General features: G+C 41.8%; 1 protein-coding gene across 2 annotated transcripts in view; it reads right to left on the bottom strand.

Moving 5' to 3' along the window:
* Positions 1-21,237, bottom strand: part of LOC129325107 (NACHT, LRR and PYD domains-containing protein 3-like) — an 81,267-nt gene that overhangs the window by 10,211 nt on the left and 49,819 nt on the right. For both annotated transcript variants that reach the window (XR_008596579.1, XM_054972643.1), the window contains exons 12-18: positions 19,414-19,584; positions 18,732-18,908; positions 16,288-16,346; positions 15,192-15,259; positions 13,661-13,725; positions 6,671-6,894; positions 608-867 (exon numbers count right to left, since the gene is read on the bottom strand). Coding sequence is in view for 1 of the 2 variants with exons in the window: in XM_054972643.1 (XP_054828618.1) it covers positions 608-867; positions 6,671-6,894; positions 13,661-13,725; positions 15,192-15,259; positions 16,288-16,346; positions 18,732-18,908; positions 19,414-19,584 (1,024 nt within the window). In the remaining variant the exon portion in view is untranslated. The remainder of the gene's footprint in view (positions 1-607; positions 868-6,670; positions 6,895-13,660; positions 13,726-15,191; positions 15,260-16,287; positions 16,347-18,731; positions 18,909-19,413; positions 19,585-21,237) is intronic.

Genomic DNA, 21,237 nt, shown 5'->3' with positions numbered 1-21,237 from the left:
TCCATGCAATCAATATTTTTGAGTATTTTTCCTCTCCTTTGTTTCCTGTATTGGATTGTTTTCCTCTCTTGGGTGATTATTAACTTGCTTTCATTGATGACTGTGATTTCTTTCCAAGTTTTATGCTACTAATTGTTGTTTGATTATTGTTGATTGGATTGCATTATTTTATGATGATCATTTTTTTCTCTTTGGAATATGCTTCAGAAGCCAACTGCCAGAGAATTTTGCAGGGCATAATTTTTAAAAAATTCATACGAAACCACTTTATCTATCTGTCAATCACAGTGACGTCAACCCACTTGTTAGAATGCTGGAAGGCTGAAACAAGTTTAACAAGTGGGCAAAATACTCCCTGTATATTTTCTGTCATACTTCTGGAAGTAAAAAGCTAAAATCATTTTTAAAGCTAGATATAGGAGATCAGATCTAAATTGGCTTTGGGTAGCATGTCTAGAATCAGGGTAAAAATTACTGGGATATGCAAAATTACTTGTATGTGCAGCTCATATTCTATTACACACCTAGGATATGACTTTACATATGTGCTGTTGTATCAGGGTCGGTAAGATTTAGCTAGTATTCTAGCTAATTGATTCCAAGTTACCTTTATCAGAGAGCAATCATTCGGAAGAAGATAAAGGTGGAATTTTAGGGGTAAGACACCATGAACTTGATAGAGCAGTACTGCAGCATGGACCTTTATCTTTCGTTTAAAGAATGACTGTTTGAATACTACTCCACAGGGAGAAAACCTGAGGTTTTTCAACACAACATGAAATGGCTCCACACCATCTGGCTTCTCTAGAATCATCTTCCTTTCAGCAAAATGTGCAATTTGTACTTGGAAGCTGTTTTCCTGTTTACCTGCCAAAAGAGCACAAAGGAAGCACTGTTAAATAGCAGCAGATGCCTTAAGGCAATGCGCAGGGAAGCTTTTTCAAGTTCATCTACTTATGAAGTCTTCAGGTAGTTCATAATAGTATTACAGAAATACTACTTTTTTTGTATCAACTGAAAAATTGACATAATCTCTCTAGATTTTTGTGAAGCTTGTTTGCTTATGGCTGGTAGCTACATCAAACAAATGAAATGTACATTCCATACATCTACTTAGGTGATACCTAAAATTAGTGATTCACCTATATAGAGGACACGACAGACTAGGGAAAAAAAGACAAATTGAACTGGGCAATGTGAGACACAGTCTGAAGCTTTGCTTATGTCTGTCTGGGTGTGTATCTAAATCCCAATGTTTAGCTTCTAGTCTGTACTTCCAAAAAGTGACCTTGGAAAAGGCTGCTCTAGAAACCTCCTAGGAAGAAGATGGAAGTGTAAACCAATACCTTTATTTTATAAGCATTCTAAAAGAGCCTGTTAAACAGATCTGGAACTACCAGGAGGCAAATGAAGGGGGTTGCCTTTAATAGAAAAAAAAAGCATTCTGATAGGCAGAAGAGATGGCCAATTCCATATTTGAAACAGCTATGAAATCTAGGCTTCTAACAGTCTATCTAGTCAAGAAGCTGACATCACTCTAAGGCTTCTGTTCTGTATGAAAAATTAGAATTCAGATAAAAGCTCTTAACCATCAAGTACTTCTAAGGATACTTCTCACTCCATAGCATAGTTTGACAGTAATTAGGTAATTATTCTGGCTCACAAAAGCCAGGTAATTATTCTGGCTCACTCTTAACTAAATATGCTGATTTTGCTGTGGGCAGCTCTGATTTTAATTCTAACAGTAGTCCTACAGGGATTTTCTTTAAAATAAAAACCCCTTGCCTCCATCATTTTCCTGATCGCAGTTCCCCTCTTCAGGAGCAGAGAAAATATAGCTATAATACAAATGTCTATATTTTTTTCCAGTGAAGGACCAATAGTCCCTGAATTAGATCAAGAAAATAAAATGATGGAAATGGTTCACTAGCACGCTCCCAATCTCACTGATCCAATCAAAATAGGAACCCTACACTAAACAAACAAATGAAAATCAGGATATCAACATATTTTGCCTTTCTTACAAGTGACCATTATAGTTTTTTTTTTAAAAAATAGAATGTTTAACAGAATGTTTCATCTCAAATGAATCTGGCAATGATTAATTTAGATTTTACAATCTATTCTAGATTAGCTGCAGTTTAAACACATTCAGCAACATTTTCTGTCTGGATAGCCAGTAAGGAATACTGACAACATTCTTAAAAAGCAAAATAATTACAAAATAGGGACAATGATTCGTCTGGAACAAATGCCAGAAAAATCAACAGTCTCTGTTAAAGCGTAATTGCTGAAAGGTATCAAGCAGTTAAACTTTAAGCAGTTTTCCCTGGAAAGAAGTTTTTGAGAACAGTTCAGAAATATACACTGGAGACTACTTAATGTGGATTAATCGTCATTCTGTACTCACAGCTGGAATGGTTTAATAGAGCTGAGTCTGGAGAACAGGCATTACAATAGGGAGGACAAACCTGAGTTTGGAAGCTTGTGTTTTGGGCTGTGTGATTTGGGGTGATCCAAAGATTGTTTCAGGGTGCAGAGGGCTTGTATCTTTCCCAGCTTCTTATTCACAGCTGTTCCCAATTCAAGCTTCTGGGAGGCAGCCCAAAGAGGAGGCCATAGTTCCAGAACCAGTGTTTGGATCAGCACCAGCACATGTCTTTTTGCAGAGGATAGCCTCTGGAGTTCTGGGCTGTGTGATTTGGAGTGATCCAAAGATTGTTTTGGGGTGCAGAGGGCTTGTATATTTCCCAGTTCCTTATTCACAACTTTTCCCAATTCAAGCTTCTGGGAGGCAGGCCAAATAGGAAGTCATAGCTCCAGAACCAATGTTTGGATCAGCACCAGCATATGTCTTCTTGTAGGGCACAATCTCTGGATTGCTAGACTGTGGGATTTGGGGTGATCCAAACATTTTTTTCAGGTGCAGCTACCCCCTTTCCTGCTTATTGATTTGTTCTGGGGGCACCCTACTTTGAAGCTGGTAACTCAAGAACTGGGCTTTGTAGAAGGACTCAGAATAGGTCAACTTAGAGGGCAGAGTCTGCTGAATATGGCAGTGAATGATATGTGCTCCTACAAACTTTATTTTAGGGTACAGAGCTTTTCAATTTCTCCCAATCTTTTTCTTTGGCTTTGTGAAAAAGGAACTAGGAACTACAAATTGGGAACTGGGAACCAACGTCAGCTTCATTTTCCCTTGGGTTTTCTGTGGCTTTTCTCACTGCACACATACCCCAGTGTTTGTTTGTTTTTACATTGATGTAAAGAGCTCTTTTGAAATGCAAAATGTTTTCTTTGGTGTAAGCCCTTGCCCTGCTTTTCACCCTCCCCTTCATCCTGATTGGTTGAACAGCAGCGTGCAACTACCCCCTTCCCTCCCCTTTCTTCCTCCACCAGTCTTGGCCCCAATGTCATCATTTGTTATGTGTTATGTATCCTTGCAGTAATTTTGCCTTCGTAGTAAGATTTTGCAGAAGTGTGTTGTGTTTCTTGTTTCTTTACATTGTTTACATTGTAAAGTATCGAAGAAGTCCAATCTAAATTTCTTAGGAAAACCTTGGGGCTTCCAGCTTGCGTACCTTATGCAGCAATTTGCCTCGAGACAAATCAGAGACGTTTAGTTACGTTTAGTTTAGTTACAAAGGCCACCTTCAAATTCTGGCTTTGCCTACATTTCCGAAGCGGGCCTAATAGTCTCATAATGTATATGTTACATGAGTCTGGTTTGAACTATATTGAAAGGAAAATTACATTGATGGGGCTCAACGTAGAAGATCTGTACCTTTTATAATAATAATAACAACAACAACAACAACAACAACAACAACAACAACAACATTCAATTTATATACCGCCCTTCAAGATGACTTAACACCCACTCAGCGGTTTACAAAGTGTTATTATTACCCCACAACAATCACCCTGTGAGGTGGGTGGGGCTGAGAGAGCTCCAGAGAACTGTGACTTGCCCAAGGTCACCCAGCTGGCTTTGTGAAGGAGTGGGGAATCAAACCCGGCTCTCCAGATTAGAGTCCCGTGCTCTTAACCATTACACCAAACTGGCTCTTTTATCTGAGAAGAATGCTTTTGTTAGGATTAAACAGAGGCTAATTGACATGGAGATGCAAGACCTTAGAAGCCTAGCTTCGGGACATTGCTCTCCTGTTCAAGGGGGGATTCCATTTAGTGATGCACCGGCAGAGTATTTTTCCTGTTTAATCGATCCCTGTATTCGAAGGGCATTTATGTCGGCCCGTTTTAATGTGCTCCCTTCTGCTGTCCTATTTGGGAGATTCAAAAAAATCCCATTTGGAGAAAGGTTATGCCCCCGTGGGATGTTGGAAATTGAAGATACTGCCCATGTACTTTTATCATGCAGATTTTATGATGATTTACGTGCATTTTATTTGGATTACCTACTGCAATCTCTGGAGGGCAAATCTGTTGAGAGTAAGATAGTCTTTTAGCCTCAACCAAGGTTGAAGTCACTGAAATGGTGGCAAACTTCCTTTACCGTGTATACAAGAGGAGAAGTGTGTTTAGAATGTTTAACCATTAACAGGCTCCACTTGTTTTTGACGCTGTTACGGTTATGCCAATAAAGGTTCTGTCTTGTCTACATTGTAAAGTTTGCATTGTTTTTTCTCTTTTTAAACTCTAGGGTTTTTTCCCTCTCTTTTTAAACAATATTGCAATATACTGCAACATTGTTGTTTTAAAAGGGGGGGAGGGGAATCCTGCTTTATACTTTAAACGTTCCCTTTGGGATATCTCAGCCAGTCAAAACACAGAATGTTCTTTTAAACTTTGGTACTCAAATGGGGTGAAGTAGAAGTTAACCACAACCCCCTCTAATGTCCCAGCACTGCAACACATGGGTAAAAAAACAAACAAAGCCAATGATATTTGTCTTCCTATAGAAAGCCTGCAGCAGAAACAGAGCATTTTCTAGTGCAGAAATAAAAAACAGACACCACTTCAGTTCAGCTCCCTCAAGTCCACAATTAAAGAATCAATGCTTCAGGGGGGCCAGAACTGATGAATAAGCATATCCGATTCACGCGGGCTGAATATACAGAAAACCCACTGCACAGCTGAGCCTGCAGAAGAGGCCTGAGAGAGGAGTGAGCCTTCTTCATCACCAGTCTCTTTCACCCCTAAGCATGCCTATGTTTTCCACAGGGCAGACAAGCTGACTATCACTGGGAGTCAGAACTTCTGTTTCTGCCTCCTAACATCTGTCCTGCTTGTTTTCCTGCAAGTATAAGAAGAGCTTTGCTTTTGGCTTAACAGGCGCATCCCTTCCCCAGATAACAAAATACGCAAGACAAACAGATTCATGCTTACATAGATTTAAGAAAGCCCTTTGCACTTGAGCTGCAATGATTGATGGAATTGTTATGCTCAAAATGCCAAAGAAACAAGAAGCAAGAGGGCAACACAATAAAGAGTAACAAATCTATTCAAGATATATTTCCAAACAATATTATAAATCGTTAAAGTGCAACATGCTACAGTACCATAATTACATAACTATGAAGATTCCCAATCAAAGAGAACAGGGTCAGCGTCAATCCGTACACACATATACACTGTTATGAAGTGCCAAGGTAAATGCTAGTAAAAAACAGAGAGGGGTGACGTAGTAGCGTCTACCGCCAAGGTAAGTAAATAACCCTGTACGAATCTAACCATTTTTGTCTATTTGTCTTTTTTTCTTTTAGGTCTTTTCTGCAGGTGTCAACAGAACAAGGTGGGGGTTACAAGGATCCCTGCAACTCAACAAGGAGCCAGCAAGTTACTTGTTTCGGCCAGCGGCTGCATTTTTTGAGGTGCTCTCTTTTCCACCAAAGAGCTTCATGGTGGTTCTTATAGCTCAGGTGTAATTGGTGCTGCAACTCCTGAGGAAGATACACCAAAACAAGTAACTTGCTGGCTCCTTGTTGAGTTATTTACTTAACTTGGCGGTAGACACTATTACGTCAACCCCCTCTGTTTTTTACTAGCATTTACCTTGGCACTTCATAACAGTGTATATGTGTGTACGGATTGACGCTGACCCTGTTCTCTTTGATTGGGAATCTTTATAATTATGTAATTATGGTACTGTAGCATGTTGCACTTTAATGATTTATAATATTGTTTGGAAATATATCTTGAATAGATTTGTTACTCTTTATTGTGTTGCCCTCTTGCTTCTTGTTTCTTTGGATTTCTCCTTGAGGGTTGCTCCTTGCTTCTGTTTATGCTCAAAATGCCAGCTGGATTGATCTTGTTTGGCAAGAAGAACAGCTAACTGTTCTGGCTGAATAATGTACCTGTTTGGCACATATCAGCTGAGCCAGTCTTTCATTTTACTGGACCACTCAGAGCAAAGCTACAAGTGACGCCTTACACAGGTTGGACACTTGTCAGCTTCCCTCAAGTTTTGATGGGAAATGTAGGCATACTGGTTTTACAGCTTGGCTCTCCATTACAGCTGCAAGACCAGGATGCCTACATTTCCCATCAAAACTTGAGGGAAGCTGACAAGTGTCCAACCTGTGCCAGGCATCACTTGTAGCTTAGCTCTCAGTCTCTCTTTTTATTGGACATTGTGAGGCAACAAGTCATGTGACAGTTATTCTTGCTATTATAGTTCTATTGTTGAAACTCATTCCTACTGTACCTGCAAGACACAGAAAATGGGGGAAGTGGACAGCTGACACAGCCTCTACTGGAGTTGCTTGGATGTTGAACAGAGGACCAGCAATGACCAGCCTCTCTTTCTTCCATTCATTCCAGTAGTTATACCATGAACCATGCTGGTATCGTATGGTTACAGCTGCTCTCACTTCAAACCTGATGTTAGTGTCACAGCAACAGAAGAAGCCAGCCCCAGGGAGGCATAACCTGAATGCAGCAAAGAGAAAGGCAAGGGGGAAAGAGGGATGAATGCCAATTCCTATGCATCCTTCCTGTTCCAAGTGGCATTTTTGCAATAGATATGTAGGCTAGGTTTCAAAGGCTAGAGAAACTGGTGTTGTGCTTCAGCAAATGAAGAAACTGTATGCAACCCAAAGTAGAAATATCACATAGGAAAAGTTCTATATTATCTGAATTTTTTTTTTAGCTGCCGAGTCATTTGTCCAGGATCTCTTTATGAGCTTGGCCCCTCATATACAGGAATGCCTCTCCTCTACGCTTCAGCACAGCAACTTTGCATATCTGAACAAAGCCTTCTGGAGATATCATCCTGAAGTTGAAAAAACAGCTGCACATACATGAGTTTTCTCTGTGGCCCTCAACTTATAACATGGTCTGCCTGAGGAGGTCAGGAAAGCTCCCACTCTTCTGGCTTTCTGCAAACTATGCAAAACTGAATTATTCAGATGGGCTTTTTTATTCAGGTAAGAGATCTTTTGGTAAAGGAACAGGGACTATAGGCTATACTATTATTTGTTGATGTTGATATGCTCCTGTTAGGTAGTTTCTGCATCATCAAATATGCCATGTTTAATTACTTATGCTTTGTTTTGGCAATGTTTCATATTTGTATGTTATGCTGGTTTTCAAATTTTTGCAGCCCATACCTTATTGTATCGTTTATTGAATGTCCTAGCTGTTGATCATATTGACTTACACTATGTAATCTGCCTTGAGTCTCAGTAAGAAAGGCAGGTTATAAACACATAAATCAATAAATAGTTTTAAAAATTGTTAAATGCATGCATTTTGGCTAGGATTAGGAGCATGGTCATTTCCTAGGAAACTACTGGCTCCCCTGTTTCTAAGGGCCCCACTAGCAGGCCACTAGGCCCTGCAACTTTGGCCATCACCAGGGCCGTTTCCAGATGGCTTACCTGCCTCCGGAACGTCGCGCCATGTTGCGGGGAAAACGCGAAATATCGCATTTTCTCGCGTGAGTTTTGCGTGACGTCACGCGACATCGTGCAAAACTCACGCGAGAAAACGCGATATTTCGTGTTTTCCCCGCAACATGGCGCGACGTTCCGGAGGCAAGTAAGCCGTCTGGAAACGGCCCAGGTCATTTCCCAGGAGTTTGACTGGAGTGTCCAGGGTGACTTCAAGGGTGCTCTGGTGGCACTTCCTTCCTGGCCCATTGGTCATTGGCAGTAGCAGGGCCAGCATCACTCAAGTGGCTACCAGACACAATCTTACCTGCTTCAGTCTGACTGGGAGAAAGAGGATCAGTAAAGTTACTAGAATGTGTTAAGAGGCTTTTACACAAGGGCCGTCGTCACACGGGCTTTTATTTAGCGCTAAAATGGCGCTATTTCCTGGCAAACACCCACCTTATTCCAACACTGTAGCGATTTTCTCTCTTCTGCTTTGTGCTTGATAGTCGCGCTATTTTGTGCCTCAGTGTGAATGCCTCACATCAATGTATTTCGCCTCGCAACGTCCTATGCCCTCCCTTCAATCCCAGAATCCATTTCTTCCTGCGACTCCCCTTTTTTAAATTTTATTATGTCCTTATAACGCCATAACGACATAACACAATGCAAACTTTCTGCTGAAGTAAAAATGACTCAATTGCCATGGCAGAGTCTTCAGCGAGGGGGATCACGTCAGACAGGGAGTTTTCTGCGGGCAAAGGGCTATTTATATAATTTCAAAGTTGGAAAAACAAAAGGGTCGTAATGTTTTGCTCTAACGGAATGTTTATATGCTGTTATTCCGTTATAGCGGAATTAAACGCCAGAATAATTAAAAAAAAAAGGGGGGGAGGAGCTGCTTCCGCGCGGTTAGAGAGAACAGAACAGAGTGCTTTGGTGTGGACAGCCGGTGGCGCGAAGAGCCGTTAGGTGACCCAAAGAAACGTTACTGTGCCGATAACAGGTAGGACGCTATATGCTGTAAATTTAACGGAAGAGATGCCCGTGTGACGACGGCCAAGATGATTTCTTGGGTAATCATTACACTGCACATTCAACATTATGCAACACAAAAAAGAGACACGCTTCTGACTGCAAGGCTGTCAAGTGAATGAAAAAGATTTGTTTTGATATTGGAAGGGATATTTCTAAATGCCATTATTTATGGAAACTAAAATAAGGAAGGGTTTTAATTTTGTTTTTAGAACTTGTGTTTGCTGGAGCAGCAATTAATGTCTGTAGCAACCCTGTGTTTGTTCTTCAGATGTCTGAGTCTCATACATAATTTAATGGCTTATATCCAAACATGTAATTCTTCTGATGAAATAGCATTTCTGTTTGTAAAAGTGGAAGTGGAAATTTATACCAATATTCCCTTCCACATTACCCCTATGCTGTTCTGAGGGTCCACTGAACACAGGATCAGAATCTCAGGGGGCTGAAAATGGAGGAAGCTAGAAAGTCCTGCTCTGTGAAATCCATTGTGGTTGGATACAATTGCCACTGTTGTGCAATTGTTTAACCCAACATATTTTTTTTTTTAAAAAGCAGCTTCTCTTAGGAGCTGCATGTGGGAGTGAAACAGTGGTGTGTGGGGGGGTGGGGGTGGGAATAAAGAGTTGCTTAACTCTTTCCTTCTAGGGTAACCATTTTTTTCTCTATTAAAAAAAGTGATTGAGTGATTTTAAGTGGACAAGCAGCCACCAAGGAAAGACTTAAACACATCTTCCCGTATTTCACTACCTAACACAGCCTCCAGGCATTGGAGAACTGTTAAGAGACAAAAATGGAATATTAAACCATGAAGACTACTTCTAGTCAGAGGACAGAGGAAAGTAGGAATATTCCTAACGCTTGCTCCACAAAGAGGAGTTGAGGGAGGCTGAGGATGCTGAAGCCTGGCAACTGCGATTCTGGCATTTTGGGTGACTTTAGCTAATTTCAATACCAAATCCTTAATCAGGATTTTCTTAATCCACTCTCCAAAGTCTGGCCTGAAGGAAAATGCATTGAGCAGGGAGAGTTTCGAAGGAACTGTGTTGTGCTGTCAAGAGCCCTCTAGAGGACTGAGGGGATTGATAGGATATCCTCCTGATTCTAGCCAAAGTGCATGCATTGATTTTGTTTATTTATTTATAAGCCGCCTTTCTCACTGAGATGCAAATGCAAGTAGTTCAAGTCCTAGAATTCTTCCTCCATCTTCATATTGGGAGAGGAGAACCTAATCCAGCACAGATCCCTTGCTGTTGGCCATCAGAGAATCATGTATTTATGCATCATGCACAGTTTGTATCCAACTCTCAAGTGCAATGCTGTGTTCCTCATTTCAAGTAGGTCATTGCCTAATCACACTGTCTAGGGATAGAAACTAGAATGGTCTTTTCTAGAATGAACACTTTAACCAGTCGTATCCCACAGGCTGAAAGCAGAGTTCTTTGGGTAAATTGAACTTAGAGTCTCTCTACATGAGACACCAGGGCTTGTGTCACCAAGAGTCTGGAGATGCAATGTTAGCCAGGAAGCATAGTTGTGAAAGACACAGCTGGCGGAGATTGCTCCAGAGAGACAGATTCTCTCACAGCCCTCCGCTGCCTCTGGCATGCCGGACTGTCACTCCTTCCAGAGCTTTTACCCTGCCACCCTTGCTGCTTAAAATGTTGAATTAACTGGCAGGGCAAAGGCTCTGGAAGGGAAGGCGCCAGAGGTGGCGGAGGGCTGAGAGAGAATCTGTCCCCTTTGGAGCATCTCTGCCAGCTCTGTCATTTAAAACTACACTTCCTGGCTAACATTGCGTCTCCTGACATGTGAACAACATGTGTCAAACTTATTTGTAGAGAGAATCCTAGTGTTTTAAGTAGTTTTGCCCGTGTTTTGGTTCTGCAGTCAAAGTCTCTAAGAAAACACCAATGCACACACACGAGTGTACACAAAATACAGAACTAAAGTGGCTGTAACATGTAGAAAATCTATAAAGCAGCCAAATGTGTAATTAGGCACACAAATTAGTGATAAAAGATTGGAAAGCTGAATGTACAGAGTGCACCTGCATTAGAATGCTGAGTTCTAAGGGCTGGTGAGCAACTTCCTGTTCACCTAGGTGTGATCCCCACCACTGTACTTTAAGTGCCCTTATAGCACTGATTTCTGAGCAGTGGCAACTCAAGGAATTTAGCTGCCTAGAATTGCTCTTCCATCATCCTTGCCCTTGCCTTACCACTGCTATTCATGAAATCAGAGGAGCTAATGCTGCTCATGTATTCACTGCCACACATGAATGCATTGAACACATGAAGCTTAAGTCCATCAAAGTCAGTACTGTCTACTCAGACTGGCAGCGCCGGATCCAGGGTTGCCCACGCCCAGGGCAACCCTTGGCTTACTGCTGCGCGCGCGTGCGCGTGCTCCCCGCGCTGCGTGATGACATCACTTTGGTGATGTCATCACGCAGGGCAGACGGAGGCAGCGTGTGGGGCTGAGAAGCCACCTGCCCCATTCGCCTCCCCGCAGGCGAATGGCGCGGGCGGCCTCGCAGCCCCCCGCGCTGCTTTCGCCTGCTCCACAGGACAGGGGGCAGCCGGCTTGCCGCGTACCCCCTGCCCTCCAGGGCAGGCAAAAGCAGCGCGGGGGGCTGCGAGGCTGCCCATAGCATTCGCCTCCCCGCAGGACAGGGGGCGGCCGGCTTGCCGCGCACCCCCTGCCCTGCAGGGTAGGCAAAAGGCAGCGCGGGGGCTGCGAGGCTGCCCGCACTGCCGCCTGCGTGCTCCGGCAGCTGGGAGCTGCTCCCGGTGCCCCCTCCCTGGCAGCGCCGGGGGCAGACTACCCCCCCTGCCCCCCGTAGATCCAGCCCTGCAGACTGGCAGCAGCTCTCCAGGGACTCAGACTGAAGTGTTTCACACTTCAAACCAGCAAACCAAAACCAGCATGGTAAGCTTTACATGTCAAGTAGGGCATTTCAAACTTGCAAGATTCATTTCCTCACAAGAGTTCACCTAACATTTTGGTTGCACTGGACAATAGACATGAGCATGAATCAAAATACGAATTAAATTTCATGTTTCGCGAAATGTGTCATGAAATTCATGACTTTTTGGCCCAATCCATTCACTTTGTGAACGATTTGTGATGCCAGATAGGCTGGCGCCGATCCATTGATTTCTTAGGCAACATAGGCCCAGAATGTATGCAGACCTTTCGTTGCCATTGGAAACCCCAATTTTAGCCCACATAACCTTGATAGGCAGCTCTCCTTGCCAACTGGAGAGCTTCCATTCTGCCCTATACAGTGAGGAGAAGGAGGGTTAATCCCCTAGGCAACTGAGGAGATGGGCCTTCTGTAGCCATGGGAACCCCAATCTCATCCCTTCAAACCTTGTTAGGCAGGTCTGTCTGCCAACCACAGACCTCCTGTTTTGCTCTATGTGAGCGTTTGTTGTATAAGGCACCTCTCTCTGCCTTGTGCTTTTAGTTCCAGTAGACAGAGAGAGAGGGAGGATTTATTACTGGGATTTGGAGTGAGAGAGAGAGGAGTTGGGAGCTTTTGGCTGGATTTGCTGCTGCTTTAAAATAGACTGAAAAACCTCTTTCTTATTTTCCTCACGTGTCCTTGCTGGGAAGGTCTTTTGGTAAGGGTGCCTTTTTCCCACCGCCCCACCCCACCCTAGTCTCAGGCCTTTGCCTGGCTCTGGGGCCTAGCTTGACTGAGGCCTCTCTTATTTTTTCTTTGCTTGTCTTTGTTTCTTCTTAATTCTTTCTCTGCTTTTTTGAGGGCTCATACTCTTGTTGTTTCCTTTGGTTTTATTTTGTGTACCTCTCCCACCTGGGCAGGTGGCTGTGTGGTGATTCTGGGGCCCTCCCCCCAAGCCCAGTCTCAGGGCCACTGCCTGGCTCTGGGGCCCAGCTTTGTGGGTTCCGGTCAATGTTTTGCAATCTTGGCCAAACTGGGAGGGCCTGCTGAAGTCACCCTGCAAGTTTGGCATCTTTGGGTATGAAGGGAGCCATTGAAGTGCCCTGGATTCTGATGAATCATGAAACTAATGAATCGTATCATGAAACGGGACAATTTAATGGACGTTTGTGTTTCATGATTCGTGGAATGTGACAAAACATGAAACTCTCATTTTTTCTGTTTCGTGCCCATCTCTACTGGACAATGAAATGATGGTTGAGTTTGTGTGAATTCATTCCTCTCACATGGGTTTGGAAAATCCTACAGAGCATGATTAGTTTTAATAAAGCTTGGGGCAATGAAAGGGTAAGCAGCATTAGCTCCTCTGGCTCCCAGGTAGGGGCAATAGGAAATGAGAAAGGTTGGTTATAGCCCCACATTCACCACCTCTCCCCACCTCATTTGGAAGCCAGCATGCTTGCTGAGGTTTCAGATTAAGTAAGCAGGAAGCTGCTCATCTATTCTTGGAACTGAGTGGTATAGGGGATGAAGAGGGTATTTTTACTTCTCTTTCTTTAGTTTCTGATCATAATTAACTCCCCTCAATTCTTTCAGCTTCATTGTGGTCAGAAACTCTTATAGATTATAGATTTCTAACAGGGAAGTTTAGAATCAGGGACTGTACCCCCTCAAGGTGCTCATCTGCCAACCCCAGTATTCTTCTCCTAATATAAGTGGTTAGAAGTGAAAACAAACCAATTCCCCTTCAGATCTATACTATATATTTTGCTATGTAATCTGCTTGGAGTACCTGGTGTCTGAGGAAAAACAGGCTAAAATATTTACATGAAGAAAAATTTACAAAATATAAAAAAATGAACATTATTATGCTCACTTGTAGGCTTGATGATTCCTTTGTGGGTCCCAAACAACTTCTGGCTTGACTTTTTCTGCAAGGTGCTATAATTAAGAAATGATTACTAAAATAATTTTAGCAGACATTTCTACATATTGTTCTTAAAAAAAGATAAATATGGTGAAGGCTATGAATCTCTCTACATGAGACATCTCATTGACTACATGACAACTTCAATTTGGGTGTGGGGGATACTCTGGTTGGAGATGAAGAAATTAATGAACAGACATAAAGCAAGAAAATATTTGGGGAGGAAGAACAATAAGGACATTCAGAATGTCTTGTGATGTATTCCAAATCACTAAAACAATCCAGGAGGTCAAACTTCAAGAGCTGAAGGAATGTTCACAGAAACATCTATGGCCCTTTTTGCACTTACAGTTTAAACTGCCATTTATGAACATTGGCTTTGGCATGGCACCCCACGTTCCACACTGTCCCAGGCAGTTTCAAGTTGGTGTCTTGTTTTTCATTTTAGATGGGCTTTGAAGCCTCAGTGCAATTTCGGGCTTTCAGGGGTTTGTAATTCACATCACATTTTTTAAAAAACTTTGAGCAGGTGTAGTAATGTTGCAATCTTGGAACCCACCCACCCCTTTCACTGATTGGGCTGTCCCCTGCCCACTGGAGAGGCAATTGATGGCAGAGTTCTGGGGGGAAACATGTACCACTCTCATTTATTTTTTTTAAAGCCAAGCCAGGAAAGGTTAAAATGCTGCTGCTTCATCCCCTCCCAGCAGCTTCCCTGCTGCTTTGTTTCGAAAGGGCTGTGCAAAAGGCTTGGGTTTTTTTCTCTTTGGCAAAGCCAGAAATATGCCTGGAAGGGAGGGAAGAGCAGCCATTTAATCCTTTCCTAGCTTTTAAAGCCAGAAGGAATGTGCAGTAACGTTACAATGTTACAACCTTACCACCCATTTTTGCCTTTGAAAAAGAGAGAGTGTGCATAACCCAAGGGAGGAAGGAAAAAGCAGCCATTTAATCCTTTCCTGGCTTTTAAAACCAGCAGGGAATAAGCAGCAACGTTAGGAATCATTCCTGGCTTTGAAAAAAAAATTAGAGAGTGAGTGCATACCTGGGAGGAAGGAAGCTAACGGAGAAGCAGCCTTATGACCCTTACCTCACTTTACTGATAAAAATGGCAGAAAGAGTTCAGAGAGCTGAGGAGGGTGGAAGTGGTTAATTCCGCACAGACCAATCGGCTCCCAGGGAAAAGGAGAGGGTGGGAAGAAAAGCAGAAGGGGAGTATAAAGTTCGCACTGACATTAATTGCAGCAGCCACGACTCGGCAGCAGCTTCAAAATATAATCGCTGTGTGTCTGCAGGGAGAAAGTCAGGGATACTGCCAACAAACATTGGTACTGTGTCCCATGACTACCTTGCAAGTGTGAAATTCCTACAAACATGAGAAGCAGAACAGATACTGAAACACTTTAAAGTCCCAGTGTGAAAAGGACCAATGTATATCTTGTTTCTGTGGGTTAATAATATGAGTTGGGCGTACAGCTCTTACCTCTCCATGGGAGCACAAGCCACAGAATATGCTATCACAAGGATTTGCAGGTTCCTCTATCTCTCCCTCTGCCAAACAGAGGAACACAGTTAAATCACATCTACAACACAGATCTATTGTTGGAAGAAGCAATGTCTGGTGTACAAAGAGAAAGAAAAGAAAACCCTACAGGGGGCAGCAAAAACTAGCCAAATAGGAACATGAGGTCAGGACCTCTCTTTCTATTGTCATTTCCTTGTCTCCAGATTGGTACTTCTCAGAAGAACCTCTCTTTCTTAGTCAGCTGGATAGCTAGAAGTCTATATCTCTCCACTTTACTTTCAACTCTGATAGTTCCTAAATAAACTTTTTTACTTTTTAATTAGTTAGCATGACTATTGTTGTGAAGATACTCTGCCAACATCTATAACATCTCATGCCTATGTATTTGGGTAAATGGATCCCTGTCCTTTCACTAACTAGGTCTGGAGGTTATAAAGGGCAGCCGGGGTGGTGCACAGCAACCGAGCGGGAGGGCTAGGAGGCCACCCGTGTGCTGTCCCAGCTGCCTGCCATGCCAATGGGGTCAGCTCCAGTGGTATGCTGTGTGATGTCACATTCAGTGACATCATTACACAGTCTGGGTGCGCGTGCGCTCTGCGCACACGTGGGAACAGCAACAAACCTGAAACTGCCCCCAGCCTCAGGTGTCAGAAACCCTGGCACCAGCCCTGAGACCATCTAGTTATTTTATTTTAAAATAAGTATCCACTCAACTCTTGAATGCAGCAGGATCTTAGTGATTCAAAAAGACGGAGGAAAAATTTGCTCCGTGTTCCTGTTCTTCAAAGAAAGAATTTTAATGGCCTGTAAAATGGGGAATTTTTCTCTTATCCATTAGAAATTTGGCAGAGAGCATCCCTCTAGAGAAAGTAGCAATTCTAGAAAATTGCCATATTATATCTTTTATAGGCACATTATCCCTTTGTGTGTCTGCAGTCAATTTTGTCTTAAAAGTAAATCATGATTCCATTAGAAATGAGAGCGTTGCTAGTTCTAAACAATATTATCTTGCTGAATTAATTTTCAGAATTATACATCCATAAAACTTCATCACCTCTATGGAATCCTTCATCCACATTATCATCATCCCAATTTATAGAGGCTTCATTCAAGCTGTCAAGAAAGAATAAAAAAAATTCATTCATATTTCTACATTGCAGATATATACAGTTCATAATAATGGTATGAGCAGACAACTATTTAAAGGGTGTCAACCCATTAAAGATTTTTAATAAACTAAAACAAGACATTAAATAATAATTTATTACTTCTATAAAATTCGCATGTTACTAGAGTCTCAACATCAATAGCTTTCGGAGGTCCCTGAAATTAAACAAAAGCTACCACATTGTTGAATAGAAGTCATCTTCAGTGCATACATTTTATCAATATGAAATAGAACATATTCCCAAACCATCAAAGCCAAACTGGTCTAAAAATGGAATATGTTCAACTCCCATTAGTATTACAGGTGTTTCAGATTTAAAGGACATAGGTTGCTTCCACACAGGAGTGGTTCCCACTTTCCCTCTCAGTGCCACTAAATAAACCTTTGTATTAACAGCAGCAATGGAGTTTCTACACAGGGTTTTCCTTGTGTTCTCCCCCTGCCTCACCTCCAGCAGCCTTTTGCTAGTTTGTTTTTAATCAATAGTTTGTATATCATTGTAGTAACATTATAATGCAATTCTAAGCAAAATTACACTTTAGTAATGCTATAGTAATATACCTACTACTGATAATTTTAAAAACGCTGTAAAAAAACCACCAGTGTTGGCAGTGAGGAGATGGCAGACATGAAAGGAAATCGCTCTGGATATGCACAGGCTGCTGAGCAAATCTGTATTTTCCTCTCCATATTTTCACCCAAACCACTCTGTGTACCATCTTTTAGGAAATATCATACAAAGCAAGTTTGGCAAAGCTGGAGCAGAGCTGAAGAAAATCCAGGCAGGAGATGACAGGAAACAGTGTGGCACAGAATCTTCCAAAGGCACAGATGCAGTCAAGGTGGAACAAGAGCTCCACCTGGAAGCACCCATACTGACACTTATTTTTAGCTAGAGCTGTCATCTTCAGTTGCCTATTTTGTTAGTGCTAGAAAGAAAGCCACACTGGTTTTAGCCTGAAATGCCGAATACTGGCTAGATTTGTATACATACAATGGGGAAGGGAGCCATCTTTGGGGAAGAGAGAATGTTCTCTATTGCATTTCTTTTCATCTTTATCTTTTTGATGCTCTGTTGGTTTTGTAGATTTGTTTGTATTATATACAGTGTTGTATGGCTTATATGCAAATTAGTGATGGTTTATTAATAAACAAATAATACTGAAAAATTATATATATTAGAGGAAAACATCTCATTTGAGGAAACAAAATGGTCTGAACATAAAGATACGCAAGATCTGTTTACAAATAGGAGAACTGAAAATAAAACTGGAATTTTCAGGACAAAACAGCAGGGATGATAATCTGAAATCTTAGTAATATTCAAGTTCATAAAACTTGGGGTGAGCCAGCAAGCCTTTGAAGCTTGCACTGTGGCATATATGCAAATTTTGGCAACAAATTTTACAATCAGTGCAACTGTAAGCAAAGCTACACTCTTTTTAAACCCATTAACCTAAATGGATTTAGAAGGATGTGACTGCTTAGGACTAGTTAGTAGTCCTAACTAAAATTGCACCCTGAATTTAAAGCCTAACATTTCCCTCCCTTAAAACATGACTAATGCCCACTTAACCATTCTGTTTGCTATTTTTCTCATTTAGAAGGAAGGAATAACTTAGATCAGTTATTAATCTATTATATTTTTCCTATTGCGCAAGCAATACAACAATTTCTTGCATGATGAAATCAACCTTCTCAGTTGGTGTGAATGGTTGAACATTATTCATAATGTGTTCATATTATAGCACAGCATGTCTAGCATTTCAGTATGAGCTGGACATGTACTTGGCCAACAGATGAGGCAAAAAGGATTGGATGTCAAGAAGGAGGAACACAGCCTCAACTGGAATTATCACAACCCTGGATAAGCAGATAGCAAAAAGTCTTTTGTCTGAAGAAGGGAGTTCTGACTCTCGAAAGCTTATACTCTGAAAATCTTGTTAGTCAAAGGTGCCACTGGACTCAAATCCTGCAGACAGCAAAAAGGCCTTGACAACAGGCAACACTGACTAACTTTCATTGTTTCCATGAGAGTTCTTTCTTTGTCTAAGGCAGAGTTTTAGGATTACACCCCAAGCAGGCTGAAACTCTAAAAGTAGTAAACATGAAACCTGTCTAGAAGAGCCTCCTGATCTGAGCCTGACCTGGAACATGCCAGGTAACAGCAGATCCAGACCCAAGCACCTAGTGGGAATCAGTCCAAAATGTTTATAATAACAGGATTTTCCTGCAAGATCCCTCTGATTCAAAGCTATCTCTGACTGTAGAATTACAAATTCTGTTGCTATTAAGCATAACTTTCAAAATGACATGTGGTGGCAACTTACAGTAGTGTCCGTCGTTTTCTGCCTGTACTTTTCAGTGCATCATAGATTAGCTTGTTGCCCCAGGCACTATTCGGGGGCTCCCAGAGGTTGATAGCCAGTTTGGTCAGTGATTGGTTCATAGACAAAGCAGTGAAGAAATCCTTGCAGATAGCAGATGTCAAGTAACAGTTAACTAGCCTATAAGTGACACAACAACACAATCAACTGCTCAGCTAATTCTTATCTCCTTGCTCAGGTAAACACCATCATAAAGTTCAATAGGATTAGAAATCTTATATTCCAGAGTTTCTAAGGTTACTTAGAACAAATTTTGCTGCCAGAACCATAAACAGAGAGATGGTTTGGTCCAGTCTGGTGCTCTCTGAAAGTATATGCTACTTAAGTTACAAATCATGCAGTGGCTGCTTAATCAGTAACTAAGAAGTCACTCTGGAACAATACAGAATGGAATAGTTTATCCAGCCCCTCCAATACAATACAATACAATACAATACAATACAATACAATACAATACAATACAATACAATACAATACAATACAATACAATATATGGAAAATTCTTATTTTAAGCATCCACTATAGCATCTTAAAGAGTAAACACAAGTATAAATATAATAGTAAAGAGTAAATACAAGAAGAGAGCAACAGTGGACATGCTGCTAAAGAAGCATTTGCCACTTACTTTAGTGTCTCTACTTTACAGTCTGGATGTTGGATACCATCACAAAGCAGCTTCATTCCAGTATCTCTTAATTCATTTTCAGACAGATCTAAGTCTTTCAGCCTCTGGTTTTTACTAAGAACTTTGGCAAGATCTCCACAACACGCTTCTGTAAAATAACAGTGGGACAACCTGTACAAGAAATTCAGAAAAATAGCCATTGATAGAAAAATCATAAGAGCTTCAAAAACAACAATAAACCAAAAGATTACTAAGATATATAATTAATTAGATGATTTAAGAAAAAATTCATCTTTTTGGTTACATTTCCACACTGAAAGATATACAGCTTATCAAAAGATCATTTTTGTTGCAATCTATACTAATTTACAAATGAAAGGGGGAAGACCCCTACTGGCTTAATTCAGTGGAAATAAGTTCTTTAAAGTCATATTCGTTTCACTTGAAGGGATGAATGCATACTTAAATCTAAAAAAAAAACCCAATGGGGTATAAAAGTGCTGAACATTGACTGAATTGTGTCTATATAATACTACTATCGAGTTAATGTTTTAAAGTATATGGTTAAAGGATGCATTAAAACCAAAGATATAAACATGAATAACAATAGTAAATGCTATTATATGCTTTACTGACAGGAGGGAAAAATCTAGGTGACTGGCATGGCCAAACTCTCCTTAATTTCTGAGGTTACAAAAAAGAGGGGAAAGGAAAACTGCACCTAGTTCCTTAGCACCAGATAGAACTGCAGCATCCCACTCCTCATCACAGTCATCTTTTGAGACAGGGAGTTGCTCTGCCTTAGGGTCATTTGAGCATTTTAAAGGGCTTTACAGAGAAGTAAAGAAAGTTCATGATGGGACCTCTCAGCTTGAGGGCCCTGCTGGCCCAGGAGGTGGTGCTGGCTCAACGTCCATTCAGGAGGTCCCTGAGGGACCTGCCTCACAGAGGAGTCTGCCAAGGCGGGGCTTGGTGGCAGGTAATCCTCCTTCTCTGATGAGGACTCATCTCCCACGTGATACCAGGGTGCTCCACGACAACTCAGGGGGATTGAGGATAGGGAGAATGGGATGTCTGCTGCTGTCTTGTCTTTGTGAGTTGGAGACCCCACTGCTCTTTGATCTCCCCCTGCTAATTTACAAACTGCTCCATCCAAGCCTGTAAGACTGGGGGCACAGAGAAGTCACCCTCTCTCCCCAATTCTGTGAAATTGCAGGGAATCCCCCACCTGCTTATTGCTTCCTGCCTCAGAAGACATCTCTTCCTCATTATCTACAGCCTCAGCAGACTCCCCTTCCCATTTGCAGGTTTCTGAGGGGTACGCTTGGCTTTTAACACCAAAAGTCACATGGCCACCAGCTTCCTCTTCCAAGACTAAGCAAGAGGCTCTTCTTGGCATGCAGGCATGGAGGCACAGTGGGATTCTAACCCCACAGTCATCTTCCAATCCTTTCTCCAGGAAATGTCTTGCCCCTCCTCTCCTGATGAGGACACCATCATGTCTGAGGCTTCTGCAATGAGCAGAAGTCATTGTTGTAGTCTCTCTCCTCTCTTTCTCTCTGATAGCTTAGAGGTAGAAGATAGGGGAGAGATACATAAAGGAAAACAAAAACAAAAGCAACATGAGAGCTTGAGGAGAAAGAAAATTGTTAGAGCTCATTAGAAGCCCAGTACTCTCAAGGTGGCAGGAAAAAAACCCTGAAGGTTGCAGGCACACCCTTCCCCCTAGAGATGGAAAAGAGCAACCTACTTCCTGCATCCAGGGATCATGGAAGGAGAGTACCCAAACATCTCAGAATGTCCTTCTATCTTCAAGTGAAAATG

Source organism: Eublepharis macularius, chromosome 2 (assembly GCF_028583425.1).
Source record: "Eublepharis macularius isolate TG4126 chromosome 2, MPM_Emac_v1.0, whole genome shotgun sequence".
In the NCBI taxonomy this organism is placed as follows: domain Eukaryota; kingdom Metazoa; phylum Chordata; class Lepidosauria; order Squamata; family Eublepharidae; genus Eublepharis; species Eublepharis macularius.
Note: the sequence above shows the minus strand (reverse complement) of the source record. Positions and strands in the feature narration are given on the sequence as shown.